General features: G+C 43.6%; 1 protein-coding gene across 1 annotated transcript in view; it reads left to right on the top strand.

Annotated features, from left to right (window-relative positions):
* Nucleotides 1–19755, top strand: part of MUC5AC (mucin 5AC, oligomeric mucus/gel-forming) — a 59918-nt gene that overhangs the window by 25251 nt on the left and 14912 nt on the right. Inside the window, exons 23-35 of the mRNA XM_083717967.1 lie at nt 11–124; nt 683–865; nt 2341–2580; nt 3198–3354; nt 4661–4789; nt 5826–5976; nt 7566–7612; nt 7714–7941; nt 9214–13420; nt 13640–16425; nt 16647–16867; nt 18908–19079; nt 19235–19485. Coding sequence (XP_083574093.1) covers nt 11–124; nt 683–865; nt 2341–2580; nt 3198–3354; nt 4661–4789; nt 5826–5976; nt 7566–7612; nt 7714–7941; nt 9214–13420; nt 13640–16425; nt 16647–16867; nt 18908–19079; nt 19235–19485 — 8886 coding nt within the window. The remainder of the gene's footprint in view (nt 1–10; nt 125–682; nt 866–2340; nt 2581–3197; nt 3355–4660; nt 4790–5825; nt 5977–7565; nt 7613–7713; nt 7942–9213; nt 13421–13639; nt 16426–16646; nt 16868–18907; nt 19080–19234; nt 19486–19755) is intronic.

The following is a 19755-nucleotide window of genomic DNA, read 5'->3' as shown; positions in this document are numbered from 1 at the left end:
TTCTCCACAGGATCATTGCGGTAAAAACAATTCAAATGCAGGGACTTTCAGAGTGATCACGGAGAACATCCCCTGTGGCACCACCGGAACAACCTGCTCAAAAGCCATTAAAGTCTTCATGGGGGTAAGTAGGTTCACGCAAGATGAACGCAAAATATGACTTGTGCACCTGGACAGAACTGGGTTATATTAAATATACAAATGGGGAAATCATGGAGTGCAAAGTAACTAAGTTGTAAAGGTAGGTAGCCGTGTTGGTCTGATGTAGTCGAAATAAAAAAATAAAAAATTGTCCAGTAGCACCTTAGAGTCCAACTAAGTTTGTTTTGGGTATAAGCTTTTGTGTGTATGCACACTTCTTCAGATACACTGAAACAGAAGACCCTTATATATAGTGGGAAGGTGGGGTGGTTTTTTTTAGAAGGGTAGTAGGAGATGGGTGATTGACTCGATGGGTATGGTAAACCTGCTGACACTGTTAACGACTGGAATTAGTCCCACAGGAAAAAGCAAAGGATAGTATGCAGAGGACCAAAAATAGCTTTAGCATGCATAATGAGACAAGAATCCAATATCTCTGTTCAGACCAGGTCTCTCCATAATTTTCAGTTTAGTAATAAGTTGTAATTACTTGAAAGAGAAGCTGCTGAATTACAACTTATTGTTGCTTTTCATCTTTCAGAACTATGAGCTGATACTCGCTGATGAAAAATTTACAGTGGTACAGAGGCTTTCTGGAGGAGGTGAAGTGCCATTCAAGGTCCGCTACATGGGAATCTACATGGTGATTGACACCACAGCTGGACTGGTCCTGTTGTGGGACAAGAAAACCAGTATGTTCATCAAACTCAATGACGAATTTAAGGTATGCTGAGGATGCCAGATCAGATTATATAGGGGCGTGTGTGTAATGAAAGAGAAGTGCTACAACATTCTTCCAGGAAATTCTGTAAAGGACAAACATTAAGAGCTAATGTTAGCATTTAAATAGTCCAGTCAGTTGATTTATCAGATGAATCCCCTTACTTGACCTCTTCATAGTAGTTTAACATAGATTCTTTGTCTGTATGAAGAACTATTGATAGTAATGAGAAACTGGTCACATTAAGAACAAAGTACAAGACAATGTACTAACTTCATATTGTGATGAAGTATGACTCCAGAAATTGCTATTGATTATTCTTTATGTGATCTCATGGTGGGCTTCCCATGGGCATCTGGATGGCCCTTGTGAGAAAAGAATGCTAGACCGTATCAGCCAGATCCAGCGTGGCTCTCTTTACATTCTAGCTATCATTTCTATCGCAGAACTATTTTTTCTTGCATGATCAATGTGCACAGGACTGGTTACAGGACAGTGATAGACAACATGGTGCCCGACATCATCCCTGACCATTGCCCATGCTGCCTGGGGTTGATGGGAGTTGTAGTTCAACAACATCTTAGGGGCACTATGTTGGTTACCACTGTGATAGTATATAAAGGTTCATTTGTTTTTTCATAATAATGCAGCAAAATATATGCTGTGATTGTCAATATCCAAAATATAGTTAGGGTTGACATTCACATTCATATGTAAATGCTGGCCATCTCAAATTGGACAAGCACAACATCCTGATAGTGATGGAAACTGTCCTTCCTCTGGTCATCAAATTGATCATTTGATACACAGGAAAGTGAGTGGTAATAATTCCCTTGTGTGCCTGTGTATGAGAAAGAGAGAGAACGTGCAGGGGCTGCATCTACTTTTGGTCCCATCCATCACTGCAATGCAGCCTTAGGAGGGTTGACCCAAGGGTGAATGAATCAAACCCAAGGAGATTACCACCTCTGCTCTCAAGGACTCCCTAATGATGCAGAAACAAATCACTCAAGTTTATGTTTTTTTTATTTGTAATTATGGTAAGCAGTATTTTTTAAAGAATCAGGGTGGGGAATCAGGCTATGCCATTTTTTCTGCTAAAAAAAGCAACTGTTGGAGCAATTGTTCTTGTAGAAGCCTAAAATATAACTTTTAATATGCTTTATATGTTATGAGGCTATGCTTAAATAGGTGTGCTAATTCAGTGTACTGCATGTGTTTGATGTGTACATAGGGTCTCTGAGCACTTGAAATTATTAGTTCATGTAATGGGGACAGTCAATCTATCCATGCATGTACATGCTGATCAGCTTCCTCTGCAGAAATTAACTAAAAAGTCCTTGTGAGTGGGAGAGCCCACAAAGTATGACAGTCACTATAAATAACCAAAGTATTATTCCATTTTGAAAATGCAGGGTCTCTAATCCCAGGAAAATAAATTTTCTACTCCTCATTAACTTGTGCTTGTCTCTCTGCAGGGTCAAGTTTGTGGCCTCTGTGGAAACTATGATGGCAATGACATAAACGACTTCACCACCAGGAGCCAGTCTGTTGTAGGAGACGTACTAGAGTTTGGTAACAGCTGGAAGGTGTCTCCCACTTGCCCAGATGCCCCAGGCAGCAGAGACCCTTGTTCTACAAACCCATATAGGAGTTCTTGGGCCCAGAAGCAATGTAGCATCATTAACAGCAAAGTGTTTGCTTCCTGCCACTCTCAGGTATGGGCAAATGCATTTTTAAAAGAATGTATAGGACACTTGAACAGCTCCAAGCTTAAGACTAGATGTGCCTGCACTTGGGACAGGCTGTACCAACCACTGCATAAGAGCAACATAAAAATGTGTTGTCATTCTGTCAGCTGATAATTCAGATAAGAAAAAGTTAAATGTGAGCCCCAGATTGGTTAGGCTCCCCAGCGTAGTAAATGCCTGATATTAACACATTTAATAGATAGTTAATATTTAGGGGGTTGCCAACCAATTTTACTTTTTCCTCAGTGGATGCATAAAAATACCCTTTGCTTCAATGACAAATTACTTCCTTGACAATTACTAATGGTAGATGATACATAACCTTTTCACGTCTGCTTGACGTTTCGGAAGCATTCATGTTTATTATTAACAACAAATTGCCTCTGCATGCAATTCTGTTGCTGTAACAAAATGTGCAACTTGAAAATAAAAACAATGACTGATGTCACAAATTTTCCATGCTGACTTTGTCGGAGAAACAAGAACTGTAATTGAAAAAAATCAGAAAATGCACCCTCCCTCTCTGACCATGGCCTGCTAAGACTGAACCACAAATCAAACCATGTGTATTCCTTCTCTAACAGGTTGAACCAACTAAATATTATGAAGCCTGCATCTCTGATGCCTGTGCTTGTGACACTGGTGGAGACTGTGAATGCTTCTGTACTGCTGTAGCCGCCTATGCTCAGGCGTGCAATGAAGCTGGCAGTTGCATTTCTTGGAGAACTCCAAACATCTGCCGTGAGTATTGCCCATTCCTTTTAAAGTAATAACAAAAAGATAGGTTAGTGAGAACAAGGAGTAGGCTAACGTTTCTATATTTGTAGCACCATATATGGTATGTGGTAGGATGGCACACAGTAGGTTGGAGCATTGCTGAACGTTTGCATATTTTTGTAATCCAATTTCTGCATTCATTTTGAATGCAGTAACGCGATCACAACATGATTCCTGCTTGTCACATTCATATCATGAACATTTGAATTTATCCTAACTTTGCAAGAGCTAAATGTCTTCAGAATGTGCTAAATCTCAGCATATCCCCTCCTTACTGTCTAATCCCCTCCTTACTGTCTCTCGTGCTGTCAGTCCATAGCTGCCTGTGATCATGAGGTCAAGGAAAATGGGAAGACTTTTCCTGGAACAAGTACTACTGCTGCTACTAGCTGCCTGCCTTGTTATTTATTAAATTTATATACTGCCCTTCATCCTAAGATCACAGGGCGGTTTACAGTACAAAATGCAGAATACATAACATAATAACAAAAAAAACCCCCAGTAACACGTTTAGAAGACCATAGATCTTTTATATTTTGGCAGAGGGAGCGTAGCCATTCACCAGGCCCAGCATTCACCACCCAATCCTACCTGTGATCCACCCAGTCCAACATCTGGGCATGTTTAGCCTGGAGAAGAGGAGGTTAAGGGGTGATATGATAGCCATGTTCAAATATATAAAAGGATGTCACATAGAGGAGGGAGAAAGGTTGTTTTCTGCTGCTCCAGAGAAGCGGACATGGAGCAATGGTTCCAAACTACAAGAAAAAAGATTCCACCTAAACATTAGGAAGAACCTCCTGACAGTAAGAGCTGTTCGACAGTGGAATTTGCTGCCAAGGAGTGTGGTGGAGTCTCCTTCTTTGGAGGTCTTTAAGCAGAGGCTTGACAACCATATGTCAGGAGTGCTCTGATGGTGTTTCCTGCTTGGCAGGGGGTTGGACTCGATGGCCCTTGTGGTCTCTTCCAACTCTATGATTCTATGATTCTATGATCTCTGATCCTACCTCCTACCAGCTGGGGAGAAGATGTAGCAGGAGGGTAACTGGGTCTGCTCCTGACATCCCTGCTCACAAAATTCATTTGATGGTGTTCCTGACTGGTGAAGTGAATAATGACACTGGAAAAACAAGCAACTAATATTGCTTACCACTGAACATAGAAATGAGAAATGACTGGCATACAGTGCAATGATAGGTATTGAGTTCTATGAAATTAATGCATTTTGCTTGAAAGTAACATTTAAAAAAACCCTTTCCTCCTTCTGCAGCTCTGTTCTGTGATTACTATAATCCGAAAGATGAGTGTGAGTGGCACTACCAGCCTTGTGGCTCTCCTTGTATGAAGACTTGCAGAAACCCAAGTGGAAAATGCCTCCATGAGTTACAAGGCTTGGAAGGTACAAGGATTGTAGCCTTACCCTTGATCTACAAATGATGATTACAGGAAACTTAAAAGCTTCATTTTATATTAATTGTTATAAAAACTGTCCCAGTCCAGGGGACAGGATCTAGCCCAGTGGAGGCATGTGCTACACAGAAAATTCAAGGTCACATACTGCTGGTCCCTGTCTGGGATCCAGAAGCAAAGCCAGATCAAGCAGAGATTGGGTTTCAGCCAGGCAAGGTCAGATTGTGATGATCAGGGTCAGGCAAAGTAAAACACAGATCAGGTTCCACTGAGGTCATTCCAGCAAAGTAGAGAGTAGGTCCAGATAAACAGAGTCAAGTAAAGCAGAGGCTGGGGTCCAAAAAGGCAGATGAGCAAACAAACATAGTAGTAAAACCCTAGTTAGCTCCAAGTGAAATCTAGGCTGGACTGTTGTTCCAGCACCCAACTATCCTGGACTGAGCCTTAAGTAGGATTGCTGCTTTGATTGGGAAGCTAAATTCTTCCCTGATGCATAGAGCCCTTACAGTTAAAAGAGGCCCAGCCACTAGGTGCCATTCACTTTGGAAGCTTGGGGGAGACCAAGGTTCAGTTCTTGCCTCTAAGCTGGAGACCAGAGTTCGAGGAAGACAAGGCAACTTCTTCAAGGTGGAGAGGTGCAGGCATCATGTGCTCCTTTGATGCTAGAACACCCAAGGAGGCAGGAATGTCTAAAGCTGGTTCTGAGGTCAATCTTGGTCAAGAGATTCCCTCTGCATCCATGGCCTCTTCTCCTGAGTCCCAGCCTTGCTAAATGACAGTTGCTTGAGATCAAGATATGGCAGGGATGGGCAGCCTGTGGCCCTCCAGATGTTGTTGAACTACAGTTCCCATTATTCTTGACCCTTGGCCATGCTGGCTATGACTGATGGGAGCTTGAGTCCAACAATGTATGGAGGCCAAAGGTTCCTCATCCCTGGTTTATGGTGTGACAGCACCATACACAAAATCAGCTTAAAGGCTAACATTTGTACAGGGTATGGTAAAAGCTCTCTTTCTTACCACAGGCTGCTATCCAAAGTGTCCAGCTGATAAGCCCTATTTTGATGAAGATGAGATGCAGTGTGTTGATCTTCCAGCATGCGGCTGCTTTGATGGCAAAGGAAACCACTATAAACCAGGAGAAAAAATGCCTTCACAAAAGAGCTGTGAATCATGGTAATGCTTGTCTTTCAAATGATGAGAATGAGAATGTGAATGTAAAATTGTTTAAACTTGTGGCAGAGGCATAGCATGCTCTATTTCATACTGTCGAAACAGGTTTGAGAAGGCAAAGTTTGGAAATGTTCTCCTTAGGATTAATCTGCTCCAGCATGTCTTACTACATTATAATATGGGTTCCATTCTTCTCTCCTGCCCACCTCTTTTTGAACTTCTACTGTGGTAGAAAGAAAGTTTGCCTGAAGGCTCTAGTGAAATTACTACTGCTCTTTTCTTCACTTTCAGTCAGCTAATTTGTTTCTCCTCTTCTGTAGGTTCTGGTGAGGATTAACAATTAATGGTTACGCTCCTCTACTATCCTACATGCTGTGCTTCTTCCTTTTATATAGGGACAGATTCTGATATTTAGGGCTGTGTACACACCATACATTGAAAGCACATTCCCAACCCCAAAGATTTGTGGGATCTGTAGTTTGTTAAGTGTGCTGGGAATTTTAGTTCTGGGGGTAAACCACAGTTTCCAAGATTCTTTCAGGGGGAGATTTGCTTTAAATGTTTGTTATGTACACAGCCATTGTCCATGCTGATTAGTAGAATGAATAACCAACCAAATCAGCTTTAGGAATGACCGCTCCCCACATTAAGTAAGCCCTTTGTGTGGTCGCGCGCAGCCCCCTGGACCCTATGTGGCACCATTAGCACAGGCTTGGCTTCGCCTTCTCCAGGTGGGATACCTGGAGGTCTCTGCCTACCTCAGCCAGTTGCCCAATCCCGCCTTGGGAGGCGTTGCCAAGGTGATCAGGCCAAGTGGGGGGAGGGACCACCTGCCCACACAATAGGGGGAGGACCTTACCTGGGAATCATCAGTTAGCCCCACCTTCTAAAGAACAGCCAATATACCAATTGTTGGGGGGGAAGGGGGTATCTGCTTTTACAAAAAGAAAATTAGAGTTAATCATTGGTGGAACCAAAAAGATAAACGATTCAATTTTAATTCCATTTACTTTGAAGTGCAGTCCATTTATTTCAATGGAACTTCCTTCCAACAGCAAGTAAGATGCAGTCTTTCACACACTCACCTGGAAAATGGAAGCTCTACTGCCGGGGTGGCCAACTCCTGAGAGACTGTGATCTACTCTCAGAGTTAGAAACCGGCAGTGATCTACCACCTTTTGGGGGGTTCTAGTCTAAGTTGTTGAGCTTTTTTAGGGAGGAGGAACGCTTTCTTTAGGGGAGCTTCTTTGGGGGGAGCCCGTGATCTGACAGTGATCTACCACAGACGTTCAATGATCTACCAGTAGATCGCAATCTGCTACTGGATGTCATGGAATTTAGTTCTGAGTAAATGAGTAAAACCAATTAGAGTCAAAGCCTAAAATTGCTTTCTCAATCCAAGTGTAGTAGTTTATTCAGAATTTCACCTCCATAGACATTCTTTTATACTGGTTGTATATGCCCCTGAGGGCACACTCCATTGTCTCTTGAGGCAGACAGATGCCAACAACTAATATAAGGAGGGCTGTTAGTATCTTCTTTGCTCACTAAAGAAAAGTAACTACCTTCAAATGTGTTTTCTTTCCTTTTAGCTATTGTTCCATGGCTGGCAAACCAGAGTGTCGATACGATGAACTTGGTATGTTCTCAGTGCTAAGTTTTAATATGAATTGTGAGTGATTTGGAACAGCCTTTTACATTTTAAGAAGTTTAATGCTGACAATTTCTTTTGAATGACAGAATGCCACTGCATCTATGAAGGGAAGATTAGCAAGCCGGGGGATGTCATCTACAACACAACAGATGGCATTGGAGGGTGCATCACTGCGATTTGCAGTAAGAATGGAACAATAGAGAGGAATATCTTCCCATGCACAACAACACCCACCACAACCACCACCACCACTGCACCAACCACTACCGTCTTTAACTTTTCCAGTACCTCTTCACCAGCAACCACTACTGCAGGTAAAAACTCTGATGATAGTGCAATCATATGGTTCACTCCCTCCCTACCCTGTTCAGTGAAACCCATCTCCAGCACATTGGAATTAGTAGATTGTAGTAGAGTATAAATTTCAAGAGTATTACCCTGCAACGTTGTCTGTGGATTTCTGTAGTTTCTTTACCACTTTTTGCATAGCTGTATGGTACATTGCTATGGCAGAGACATGGTACTGCCTCCTGGAATGGTACTCCTGGAATGGTACTGCATGGGCGTTTTTACCCTTAGCATTTTCTGAGCTGGTGGAAATGAATACCAGCCATTCCAATCAATCTAGGAAGGGATGGGTGTTTTCTGGGAAGCCCGGATGAGAGGGCTACCTCTCCAGCTCCAGCAATGCAAAATATGACCTGTGCCTCTAGTTTAAATCTTTCAATGAAATGCTTTAGAAAACAATAAGCATTTTTTACTGGTGTGAAGAACTACTTGTAAGTAAATGTATATAGGATACTTTTAAGTAAGCCAATAAGCTGTTGTCCCTCCTGTGATGTGTTTCCAATCTCCCAAAGAGCTGAGGAGAAAAATGGAGGTGCTTCACTCCAGGTTCTCCTTGACTAATTTCTGGGCAACTTGCAGTACCCTGTTTATTCATAGTGCTCCCACCCATCTCATATGTGCTTCATTCAGTTTTCCTCCCATCTCAATCAGCTGCTACCCAGTTTCTTGATTCAGGTCTCTGAGGAGCTCCAGTCCCAGCAGCCCATATCACTTTTCCTTCTCATTTCCTCACTCGAACATTTTGATTTTACATTTTGTTTTTACAAAAGGAAATAGAGATATTTAAAAGCCTGTGTTACTCAGCAACTAGTTCCAGAGGGATCCAATGGATTGGTTCAGTCCAGATGGCTCGGATGAACTGATTTAGTTAAACCCTCAAAGGTTGCTTCCAAACCACCTGTTTCTTGAGCATCCATTCTGATTTGTTTGCCAGGGAGGTTAGATAACATGGTTTCGAGCCAATGTTATCCCACCCTTTTCCAGGGCATTTCCCAGTCTCATTTGTAAGTAACTCAGTTTTAGAAGGGAGTGAGTTTGTTGCTCAAGAGCACCAAATCAATTGCACCAAATGAATTTGCTGGTATGTGACTGAATCCTGCCTGGAAATGGTGGCAGTCTAGAAGAGCCTCAAGGAAACTTCCTTCTTACACACAGCTTCTACTGTACATGCTTAACATTTAAAAGTTTAAATAAGCATGAAAATACTAATGTGCCATTTTATCTTTTTACCCACACAGTGCCTGTAACAACATCAGTTTGTGTTCAGGAAGTATGCCAGTGGTCACAGTGGTATGATGTGAGCCAGCCTGGCTCTGGAGATGATGATGGAGATTTTGATACTTTTGAAAAACTACGAGCAGAAGGATATAAAGTCTGCAGAGCTCCAAGGGCTGTTGCCTGCAGAGCTGAGAAATTTCCCAATACCCCATTAAGTGAACTGGGCCAGAAAGTAGAATGCAGTAAAACAGTGGGGCTAATCTGTTACAACAAGGATCAGCATCCAATGAGCTGCCACAATTATCAAATCAAAATCCAGTGTTGTAGCTTTGAACCATGTGGCATTACTGCATCGACACCTGGGACTATGCACACAACAACACCAACTACTCTTCCTGTAACAACTCCTACTCCTGTAACAACACCAAAGCTACCACCTACCACAACTGTAGTAACCGAAACTACTAGCATCTCAACTACAACCCCAGCAACCACAACAGAAATACCACGGCCAACACCTTGTAAACTCACATGTAAATGGACTGAATGGTACGATGTGCACTTTCCCACTTTGGACAACAAAGGGGATTTTGAAACATACGACATCATTAAGGCTGCAGGAAAAGATATATGCCAAAAACCTGAACGTATAGAATGCAGGGCAGAGAAATATCCAGAGAAATCTATTGATGAAATTGGACAAACTGTTCAGTGCAATGTGACATTTGGCTTTGTCTGCAAAAATGAAGAACAGTCAGGAATCTTGCAGATGTGTTATAACTATCAGATCAAAGTATATTGCTGTTATACTGACTGCTTAACCACCACTCCAGAAACTACAACAGCAAGCACAAGTACTGTTTCAGTAACTACCACAGTTACTAGTACAACTCCAGAAACAACATCTACATCAATAGTGACAACTAAGCCAAAAACAACAACAGTCACAACCACACCGTCTACTACTAAATCTACAACCACAACTACTACAGCCATAACATCCACTACAATTCCAGAAACTACAACTGAAACAACACCTTCTACAACTAAAATTATAACCACACCCACAACAAAAGAAACAACACATCCAACTGTGTCAACAACTACATCAACAACCTCACAAATTACAACAAAAGGTACAACCATAGTGTCAACTACTTCTGAAGCAACAACACTAACCACAACACCTCCAACTACAACACAGTCACCAACAACGGTGACAACTGTTCCAGAGACAACAAAAAGTTTAGAAACGACAACAATTTCAACAACAGCCCATTCGACACCTGAACAATGTACTAAGGAAGTTTGTGAATGGTCACAGTGGTATGATATAAGTTACCCAGGATCCGCACCAGATGATGGAGATTTTGATACATTTAAGAATATAAGAGCCAAAGGATACAAAGTCTGTAAGGCACCAAAAAATGTTGAATGCAGAGCAGAAAGATATCCTGATACACCACTAAATGAATTAGAGCAAAAAGTTACTTGTAGTAAAACAGAAGGACTCATATGTTACAACAAAGAACAACTTCCACCAATTTGCTATAATTATGAGATAAGAATTGAATGCTGTGAAAAAATAATTGTACCATGCCCAACAACCAGACCACTAACAACTACAAAGCCTTTAACTACAACCTCACAAACAACGACCACCAGCAAAACAACCACAACAGCATCAACACCAATAACTACTACCAAAGAAAAGACTATTATTACACGAACTCAGACAACTACACAGCCATCAAAAGCACCGCTACTAAATGGAACAACATCAATCACAACTAAACCTCTACAAACAACAAAAGTCACAACAAGGACAACACCATTAATCACTACAAAACCTGAAACACCGAAAACTAAGCCAACAACTGAAGTTACAACAACGAAGCCAGCAACAACTACAAAATTGCAAACCACCACAACACAGACAACGGAAACAACCACCAGTGTCATCACAACAACAAAAGCAACCACCACACCTGTGGTAGTAAGCACGACTTTGCCTAGAATGACACCAGAAAGAACTACAATGGTGACAACCACCAGTGCCACCACCACTCCCAAACCAACCACTACAGCTCCAGAAACGACCACCACCACACCAGTAACAACTACAGAACCCAAAACCACTACAAAACAGCCAACAACGACACCAACCACCACACCTCAGCCAGTAAGCACAACCACCTTGCCCACGACCACTGTGCCAGTCACCACAACAACTACCGAGATGACTACCACCTCTCCAGAAACAACAACTTGTGGACCTATATGTCAGTGGACCAACTGGTTTGATGTTGACTATCCCACTTCTGGACCTAATGGGGGTGACATTGAGACATATAACAACATCCGAGATGCGGGTGGCAAGATCTGTGCCAAGCCATCAAACATCCAGTGCAGGGCTGAAAATCACCCTGATCTCAGCCTTGACCAACTCGATCAGATAGTAGAGTGTAATGTTGACTCTGGACTAGTTTGCAGGAATAATGAGCAAATTGGGAAATTCAAGCAGTGCTTGAATTATGAGATACGGGTGTTGTGCTGTGAAGTAAACCCACATTGCCCACCTACAACCATCCCAACCACCACCACTCCCAAACCAACCACTACTGCTCCAGAAACAACCACCACCACACCAGTAACAACTACTGCACCCAAAACCACCACAACACAACCAACAACAACAACCACCACCACTCCCAAACCAACCACTACAGCTCCAGAAACAACCACCACCACACCAGTAACAACTACAGCACCCAAAACCACCACAACACAGCCAACGACGACAACCACCACCACCACCACTCCGAAACCAACTACTACAGCTCCAGAAACAACCACCACCACACCAGTAACAACTACAGCACCCAAAACAACCACAACACAACCAACAACGACAACCACCACCACCACTACACCTCGGCCAGTAAGCACAACCACCTTGCCCACGACCACTGTACCAATCACCACCACAACTACCGAGACGACTACCACCTCCCCAGAAACAACAACCTGTGGACCTATATGTCAGTGGACCGACTGGTTTGATGTTGACTATCCCACTTCGGGACCAAACGGGGGTGACATTGAGACATATAACAAGATCCGTGCTGCAGGAGGGAAGATCTGTGCCAAGCCATCAAACATCCAGTGCAGGGCTGAAAATCACCCTGGCCTCAGCCTTGACCAGCTTGGTCAGAAAGTTGAGTGTAATGTTGATTCTGGACTGGTTTGCAAGAATGATGAGCAAATTGGGAAAATCAGGCAGTGCTTGAATTATGAGATACGGGTGTTGTGCTGTGAAGTAAACCCACATTGCCCACCTACAACCATCCCAATCACCACCACTCCCAAACCAACCACTACTGCTCCAGAAACAACCACCACCACACCAGTAACAACTACTGCACCCAAAACCACCACAACACAACCAACAACGACAACCACCACCACTCCCAAACCCACCACTACAGCACCAGAAACAACCACCACCACACCAGTAACAACTACAGCACCCAAAACGACCACAACACAGCCAACGACGACAACCACCACCACCACCACTCTGAAACCAACCACTACAGCTCCAGAAACAACCACCACCACACCAGTAACAACTACAGCACCCAAAACAACCACAACACAACCAACAACGACAACCACCACCACCACTACACCTCGGCCAGTAAGCACAACGAGCTTGCCCACGACCACTGTACCAATCACCACCACAACTACCGAGACGACTACCACCTCTCCAGAAACAACAACCTGTGGACCTATATGTCACTGGACCGACTGGTTTGATGTTGACTATCCCACTTCCGGACCAAACGGGGGTGACATTGAGACATATAACAAGATCCGTGCTGCAGGAGGGAAGATCTGTGCCAAGCCATCAAACATCCAGTGCAGGGCTGAAAATCACCCTGGCCTCAGCCTTGACCAGGTTGGTCAGAAAGTTGAGTGTAATGTTGATTCTGGACTGGTTTGCAAGAATGATGAGCAAATTGGGAAAATCAGGCAGTGCTTGAATTATGAGATACGGGTGTTGTGCTGTGAAGTAAACCCACATTGCCCACCTACAACCATCCCAACCACCACCACTCCCAAACCAACCACTACTGCTCCAGAAACAACCACCACCACACCAGTAACAACTACTGCACCCAAAACCACCACAACACAACCAACAACGACAACCACCACCACTCCCAAACCCACCACTACAGCACCAGAAACAACCACCACGACACCAGTAACAACTACAGCACCCAAAACGACCACAACACAGCCAACGACGACAACCACCACCACCACCCCTCCGAAACCAACCACTACAGCTCCAGAAACTACCACCACCACACCAGTAACAACTACAGCACCCAAAACAACCACAACACAACCAACGACGACAACCACCACCACCACCACCACACCTCGGCCAGTAAGCACAACCACCTTGCCCACGACCACTGTACCAATCACCACCACAACTACCGAGACGACTACCACCTCTCCAGAAACAACAACTTGTGGACCTATATGTCACTGGACCGACTGGTTTGATGTTGACTATCCGACTTCTGGACCAAACGGGGGTGACATTGAGACATATAACAAGATCCGTGATGCAGGAGAGAAGATCTGTGCCAAACCATCAAACATCCAGTGCAGGGCTGAAAATCACCCTGACCTCCGCCTTGACCAGGTTGGTCAGAAAGTTGAGTGTAATGTTGACTCTGGACTGGTGTGCAAGAATGATGAGCAAATTGGGAAATTCAGGCAGTGCTTGAATTATGAGATACGGGTGTTGTGCTGTGAAGAAAACCCACGTTGCCCACCTACAACCACCAGTGCCACCACCACTCCGAAACCAACCACTACAGCTCCAGAAACAACCACCACCACACCAGTAACAACTACAGCACCAAAAACCACCACAACGCAACCAACAACGACCACCACCACCACCACACCTCGGCCAGTAAGTACAACCACCTTGCCTACAACCACTGTGCCAGTCACCACCACAACTACTGAGACGACTACCACCTCTCCAGAAACAACAACTTGTGGACCTATATGTCACTGGACCGACTGGTTTGATGTTGACTATCCCACTTCCGGACCAAACGGGGGTGACATTGAGACATATAACAAGATCCGTGATGCAGGAGAGAAGATCTGTGCCAAACCATCAAACATCCAGTGCAGGGCTGAAAATGACCCTGACCTCCGCCTTGACCAGGTTGGTCAAGTTGTCGAGTGTAATGTTGATTCTGGACTGGTGTGCAAGAATGATGAGCAAATTGGGAAATTTAAGCAGTGCTTGAATTATGAGATACGGGTGTTGTGCTGTGAAGAAAACCCACGTTGCCCACCTACAACCATCCCAACCACCACCACTCCCAAACCAACCACGACAGCTCCAGAAACAACCACCACCACACCAGTAACAACTACAGCACCAAAAACCACCACAACACAACCAACAACGACAACCACAACCTCCACCACCACACCTCGGCCAGTAAGTACAACCACCTTGCCCACAACCACTGTGCCAGTCACCACCACAACTACTGAGACGACTACCACCTCTCCAGAAACAACAACTTGTGGACCTATATGTCACTGGACCGACTGGTTTGATGTTGACTATCCCACTTCCGGACCAAACGGGGGTGACATTGAGACATATAACAAGATCCGTGATGCAGGAGAGAAGATCTGTGCCAAACCATCAAACATCCAGTGCAGGGCTGAAAATGACCCTGACCTCCGCCTTGACCAGGTTGGTCAAGTTGTTGAGTGTAATGTTGATTCTGGACTGGTGTGCAAGAATGATGAGCAAATTGGGAAATTTAAGCAGTGCTTGAATTATGAGATACGGGTGTTGTGCTGTGAAGAAAACCCACGTTGCCCACCTACAACCATCCCAACCACCACCACTCCCAAACCAACCACAACAGCTCCAGAAACAACCACCACCACACCAGTAACAACTACAGCACCAAAAACCAGCACAACACAACCAACAACGACAACCACAACCACCACCACCACACCTCGGCCAGGAAGTACAACCACCTTGCCCACAACCACTGTGCCAGTCACCACCACAACTACTGAGACGACTACCACCTCTCCAGAAACAACAACTTGTGGACCTATATGTCACTGGACCGACTGGTTTGATGTTGACTATCCCACTTCCGGACCAAACGGGGGTGACATTGAGACATATAACAAGATCCGTGATGCAGGAGAGAAGATCTGTGCCAAACCATCAAACATCCAGTGCAGGGCTGAAAATGACCCTGACCTCCGCCTTGACCAGGTTGGTCAAGTTGTCGAGTGTAATGTTGATTCTGGACTGGTGTGCAAGAATGATGAGCAAATTGGGAAATTCAAGCAGTGCTTGAATTATGAGATACGGGTGTTGTGCTGTGAAGAAAACCCACATTGCCCACCTACAACCATCCCAACCACCACCACTCCCAAACCAACCACTACTGCTCCAGAAACAACCACCACCACACCAGTAACAACTACTGCACCCAAAACCACCACAACACAGCCAACCACCACTACCGCCACCACTCCCAAACCAACCACTACTGCTCCAGAAACAACAACCACAACACCATTAACAACTACAGTATCCAAAACCACCACAACACAACCAACAACGACAACCACCACACCTCGGCCAGTAAGCACAACCACCTTGCCCACAACCACTGTGCCAGTCACCACCACCACTACCGAGACGACTACCACCTCTCCAGAAACAACAACTTGTGGACCTATATGTCAGTGGACCGACTGGTTTGATGTTGACTATCCCACATCTGGACCTAACGGGGGTGACATTGAGACGTATAACAAAATCCGGGCTGTAGGAGGGAAGATCTGTGCCAAGCCATCAAACATCCAGTGCAGGGCTGAAAATCACCCTGGCCTCAGCCTTGACCAGCTTGGTCAGAAAGTTGAGTGTAATGTTGATTCTGGACTGGTTTGCAAGAATGATGAGCAAATTGGGAAATTCAGGCAGTGCTTGAATTATGAGATACGGGTGTTGTGCTGTGAAGTAAACCCACGTTGCCCACCTACAACCATCCCAACCACCACCACTCCCAAACCAACCACGACAGTACCAGTAACACCAACTGCCTGTTTCTGCAAGATTAATGACACCATTTACAGACGTGGTAAGTAACCAATGTAGATTTCTATGGACTTTGCACATCATTTTTACTTAAAATTATAAAAATAATATTGCTTATGGATTCATTTGCATATTTTTTCCACATTTTTGCTAAACCCTCCTTTCTTTAATACAGCCCATTGTTCATTATTCTTTCATTATTTTGTGCTACTACTTTATATGTTAGAAATATTTACAGTCTACCTCTTTGATTCCCTTTTGTAGGTGATACGATTTACAATAAAACAGACAGTGATGGTTGCCTTTTCACTGCTGTTTGTAGTCAAACATGTTCTGTTGAGAGATCCCAAGGTCCATGCAAACTAACAACACCAAAACCCACTCCGACAGTTGTTGTCACAACCCCCACCCCCACCACTACCATTGCCACTACCACTACCACCACTGAGCAACCTGGATGCCCAGATGCTAAACCACCCTTAAAGGTACCAATCTCTTTTCATCTTGATTTGAAATAATGTTTTCCATTTGGAAGTTGATGCACAGAAAGCTACAGGTTGGGTACCTTGAAATACTCAATAGGGCAACAGGGATTAGCCTTACTTCTTCGCAGTGCTTATCTCTTGGCTGGTTCGTGGTTAGGTTTGCATTCACCTGAATGCTGTGTAGGGGTGTAACTCCAATTATCCATGAAGTTTTACCAGCTCGGAACCTGAGTGCTCCAGTCCTGGGGGTGGGGACATTTTCAAACTTTGTATCAAGTAAGCCCTCTTATTTGTGCAGTACAGGTGTGGGAATAGTGGTGGATTTTCTCTCTTTATTGTGTAGGAATGAATTGCCTCTAGATCAGTTCTGCATGATTCCCCCACATGTCATGACTTTGGGGGCTTTTAATATAATATTTGCTAAGGTGTTCCCACCCCCCATGATGAGGGTTTAGCATGTGCATTCAAAAAGTCCAAGCCAGAGGTGCTCTTGGGAAATCCAGTAAATGGGTTGCCCAGGTTGCCTAGTGACTATCCAGGTATTTTAATATCTGTCATGTGACAAGCGGTTGTCGGGCTGAGGAGATACATAGGCTGAGGCTTCATAACCAGGTGCCTAGAAGTGCTTGGACCTCACAAGAATACTTTAGCAGGGGAATGCCCAGACTCTGTGGCCTTGAGTGGCTCTGCTTGATTCAGTGTAAATCAGGAATCAATGCAAATCAGAAGAATTTGTTACGATGCATATAATGTGGTGAAAATTATGATAATCTGGACCATTAACTGCCTAATCAACTGCTTCAAACAATCCCTCTCACAATTCTCCTCTGCAAATCTTAATGTCACTTAGACTATAATCCAGTCCACACATAGCTGGAAATGTGTTTCGGTGGGACTTACTTCCAAAGAGGCATTTACAGGACTACATTGTTGTTATTATTATTATTAGAAATCTTGGAAATTTGCTGAATATTCACCAAACAATATTTGTTATTTAACTGTGCCGTGGTAGCTGATATGCAATAGTATTTAATATTTAACAGTATTTGCTGGGGGCCAATGGGGCAGAAAAGGTATATGCAGTAGCCTGTGTTAAAATCACTTGATACAGCCTTGGAGGAGATGTTAAACGAAACAAAAACAAACTAAGACAGGTGGAATAAACCAAGGAACCTGAAATTATTTATGACTTTGTACATAGAACGTAAGTAATTCAACAAAAAATATAGCAGGATTAAGGAGTTTTGTATAGTAGACCCAGACTACAGATGCCAAAATTCATAGATATGACTAATATAGGTCCATTAATTTCAATGGGACTACTCTAAAGTTTAATTGGATACAACCCAATGTGTTTTATTAATAATATTCAATAACTGTCATTCCAGTGGTGTAAAGGGCAGTATTCAGCACACTCATTCTGCCAGTGCAATGACTTTTGGCTGCACAACAGTACTTTCCCTCCCTCTTCTCTTGCCATACCCCTACCTGCCGACCTGGAGGGATTTGGGGAAGGTGACCATGGGATGAGGAGAGGGGGGGAGTGTGTGCAAGTAGAAATCCTTTCACTCATGGAACATGGGCATTGGATACCACCACAAATATTTGATAATGATAGTTCAATAATAGGCAATAGTGTTTAGTACCGGACAATATTTGACAGCTGGCAGCATCAAAATGACCAAGTGCTGGAGACCTTTAGCCCTCCAGATTCTATTGGGCTACAACTGCAACCATCCCTGACCATTGACCATGCTAGCTGATGGGAGATGGAGTCCAGCAACATCTTGAGAGCCACAGGTTCCCCATCCTTGATGTAGGTGCAAAGCTTCTATGGTTAACCTCTGATTGGTTGGTGCTGAAGAAAACTAGATACCAGGAGATTTCTGAAGTAGGATGCATTCACTTGTACATGTATAAATGGTATAAATAAGCAGGAACCAAAGAAGAAGTGCCTATCAGTTATATGTAAAACTGTACATAAAGCTTAGCTGGGCCTAACTTTATGTGTCAGTGGCAACAATGTTTTTCTCTTCACAGACTGGTGACAAATGGGTATCGAACTGCACCGTATCAACTTGTGAGGGAAACAATAAAATTTCTGTAAAGCAAGTACAGTGTCCACCAGTGAGGAATATTGTTTGTGAAAATGGGTACCCACCAATCAAAGTCTTCAGTGAAGATGGCTGCTGTTATCACTATGAATGCGAATGTGAGTGAAAATAAATCTCTAAAGAAGCACTCATGACTCCGTTTTCATGGTGCAAACATTACCTCAAACATACTCTTGTTTGAGTCATTGTTTATGCTTTTCTTAAAGTCTAACGTAAGTCCTAATGGTTAACATCTCCCCCTCTAATTTATCAGGTGTTTGTAGCGGCTGGGGTGATCCTCACTATATCACATTTGATGGAACGTACTACACTTTCCTGGACAACTGCACATATGTGTTGGTGCAGCAGATTACACCTAAATACGACAACTTCAGGATTCTAATTGATAATTACTTCTGTGATGCTGAAGATGGACTTTCATGCCCTCAGTCTATCATTGTTTACTACAAAACTTCAGTGGTAGTGCTAACCCGCAAACTCTTTGATGGTGTGGAAGCTAACAAGGTAAAAAAAAAAATATGTACACTACTTGAATTGCTTCTTTTGATGTATTATTTTATAGAAAATGCAACAGGACTGAAGGAGCTAGGCATATTTACTTTAGTGAGTAAAGGGAAACCCAAGACAAAGCCCACACTCAAGAGAAAATGATTAGCTATGTTTTAGAATTTTCAGTAGGTGTACTGTATAGCAGCCTTCACTCATCTGGTCCTGCCTGAGGTTGATGGGGGTTATAGTCCCTGGGTTACATGAGGACTGAGTCTTCAGATGATG

Source organism: Podarcis gaigeae (assembly GCF_964106915.1).
Source record: "Podarcis gaigeae genome assembly, chromosome: 1".
Classification (NCBI taxonomy): Eukaryota; Metazoa; Chordata; class Lepidosauria; order Squamata; family Lacertidae; genus Podarcis; species Podarcis gaigeae.
Note: the sequence above shows the minus strand (reverse complement) of the source record. Positions and strands in the feature narration are given on the sequence as shown.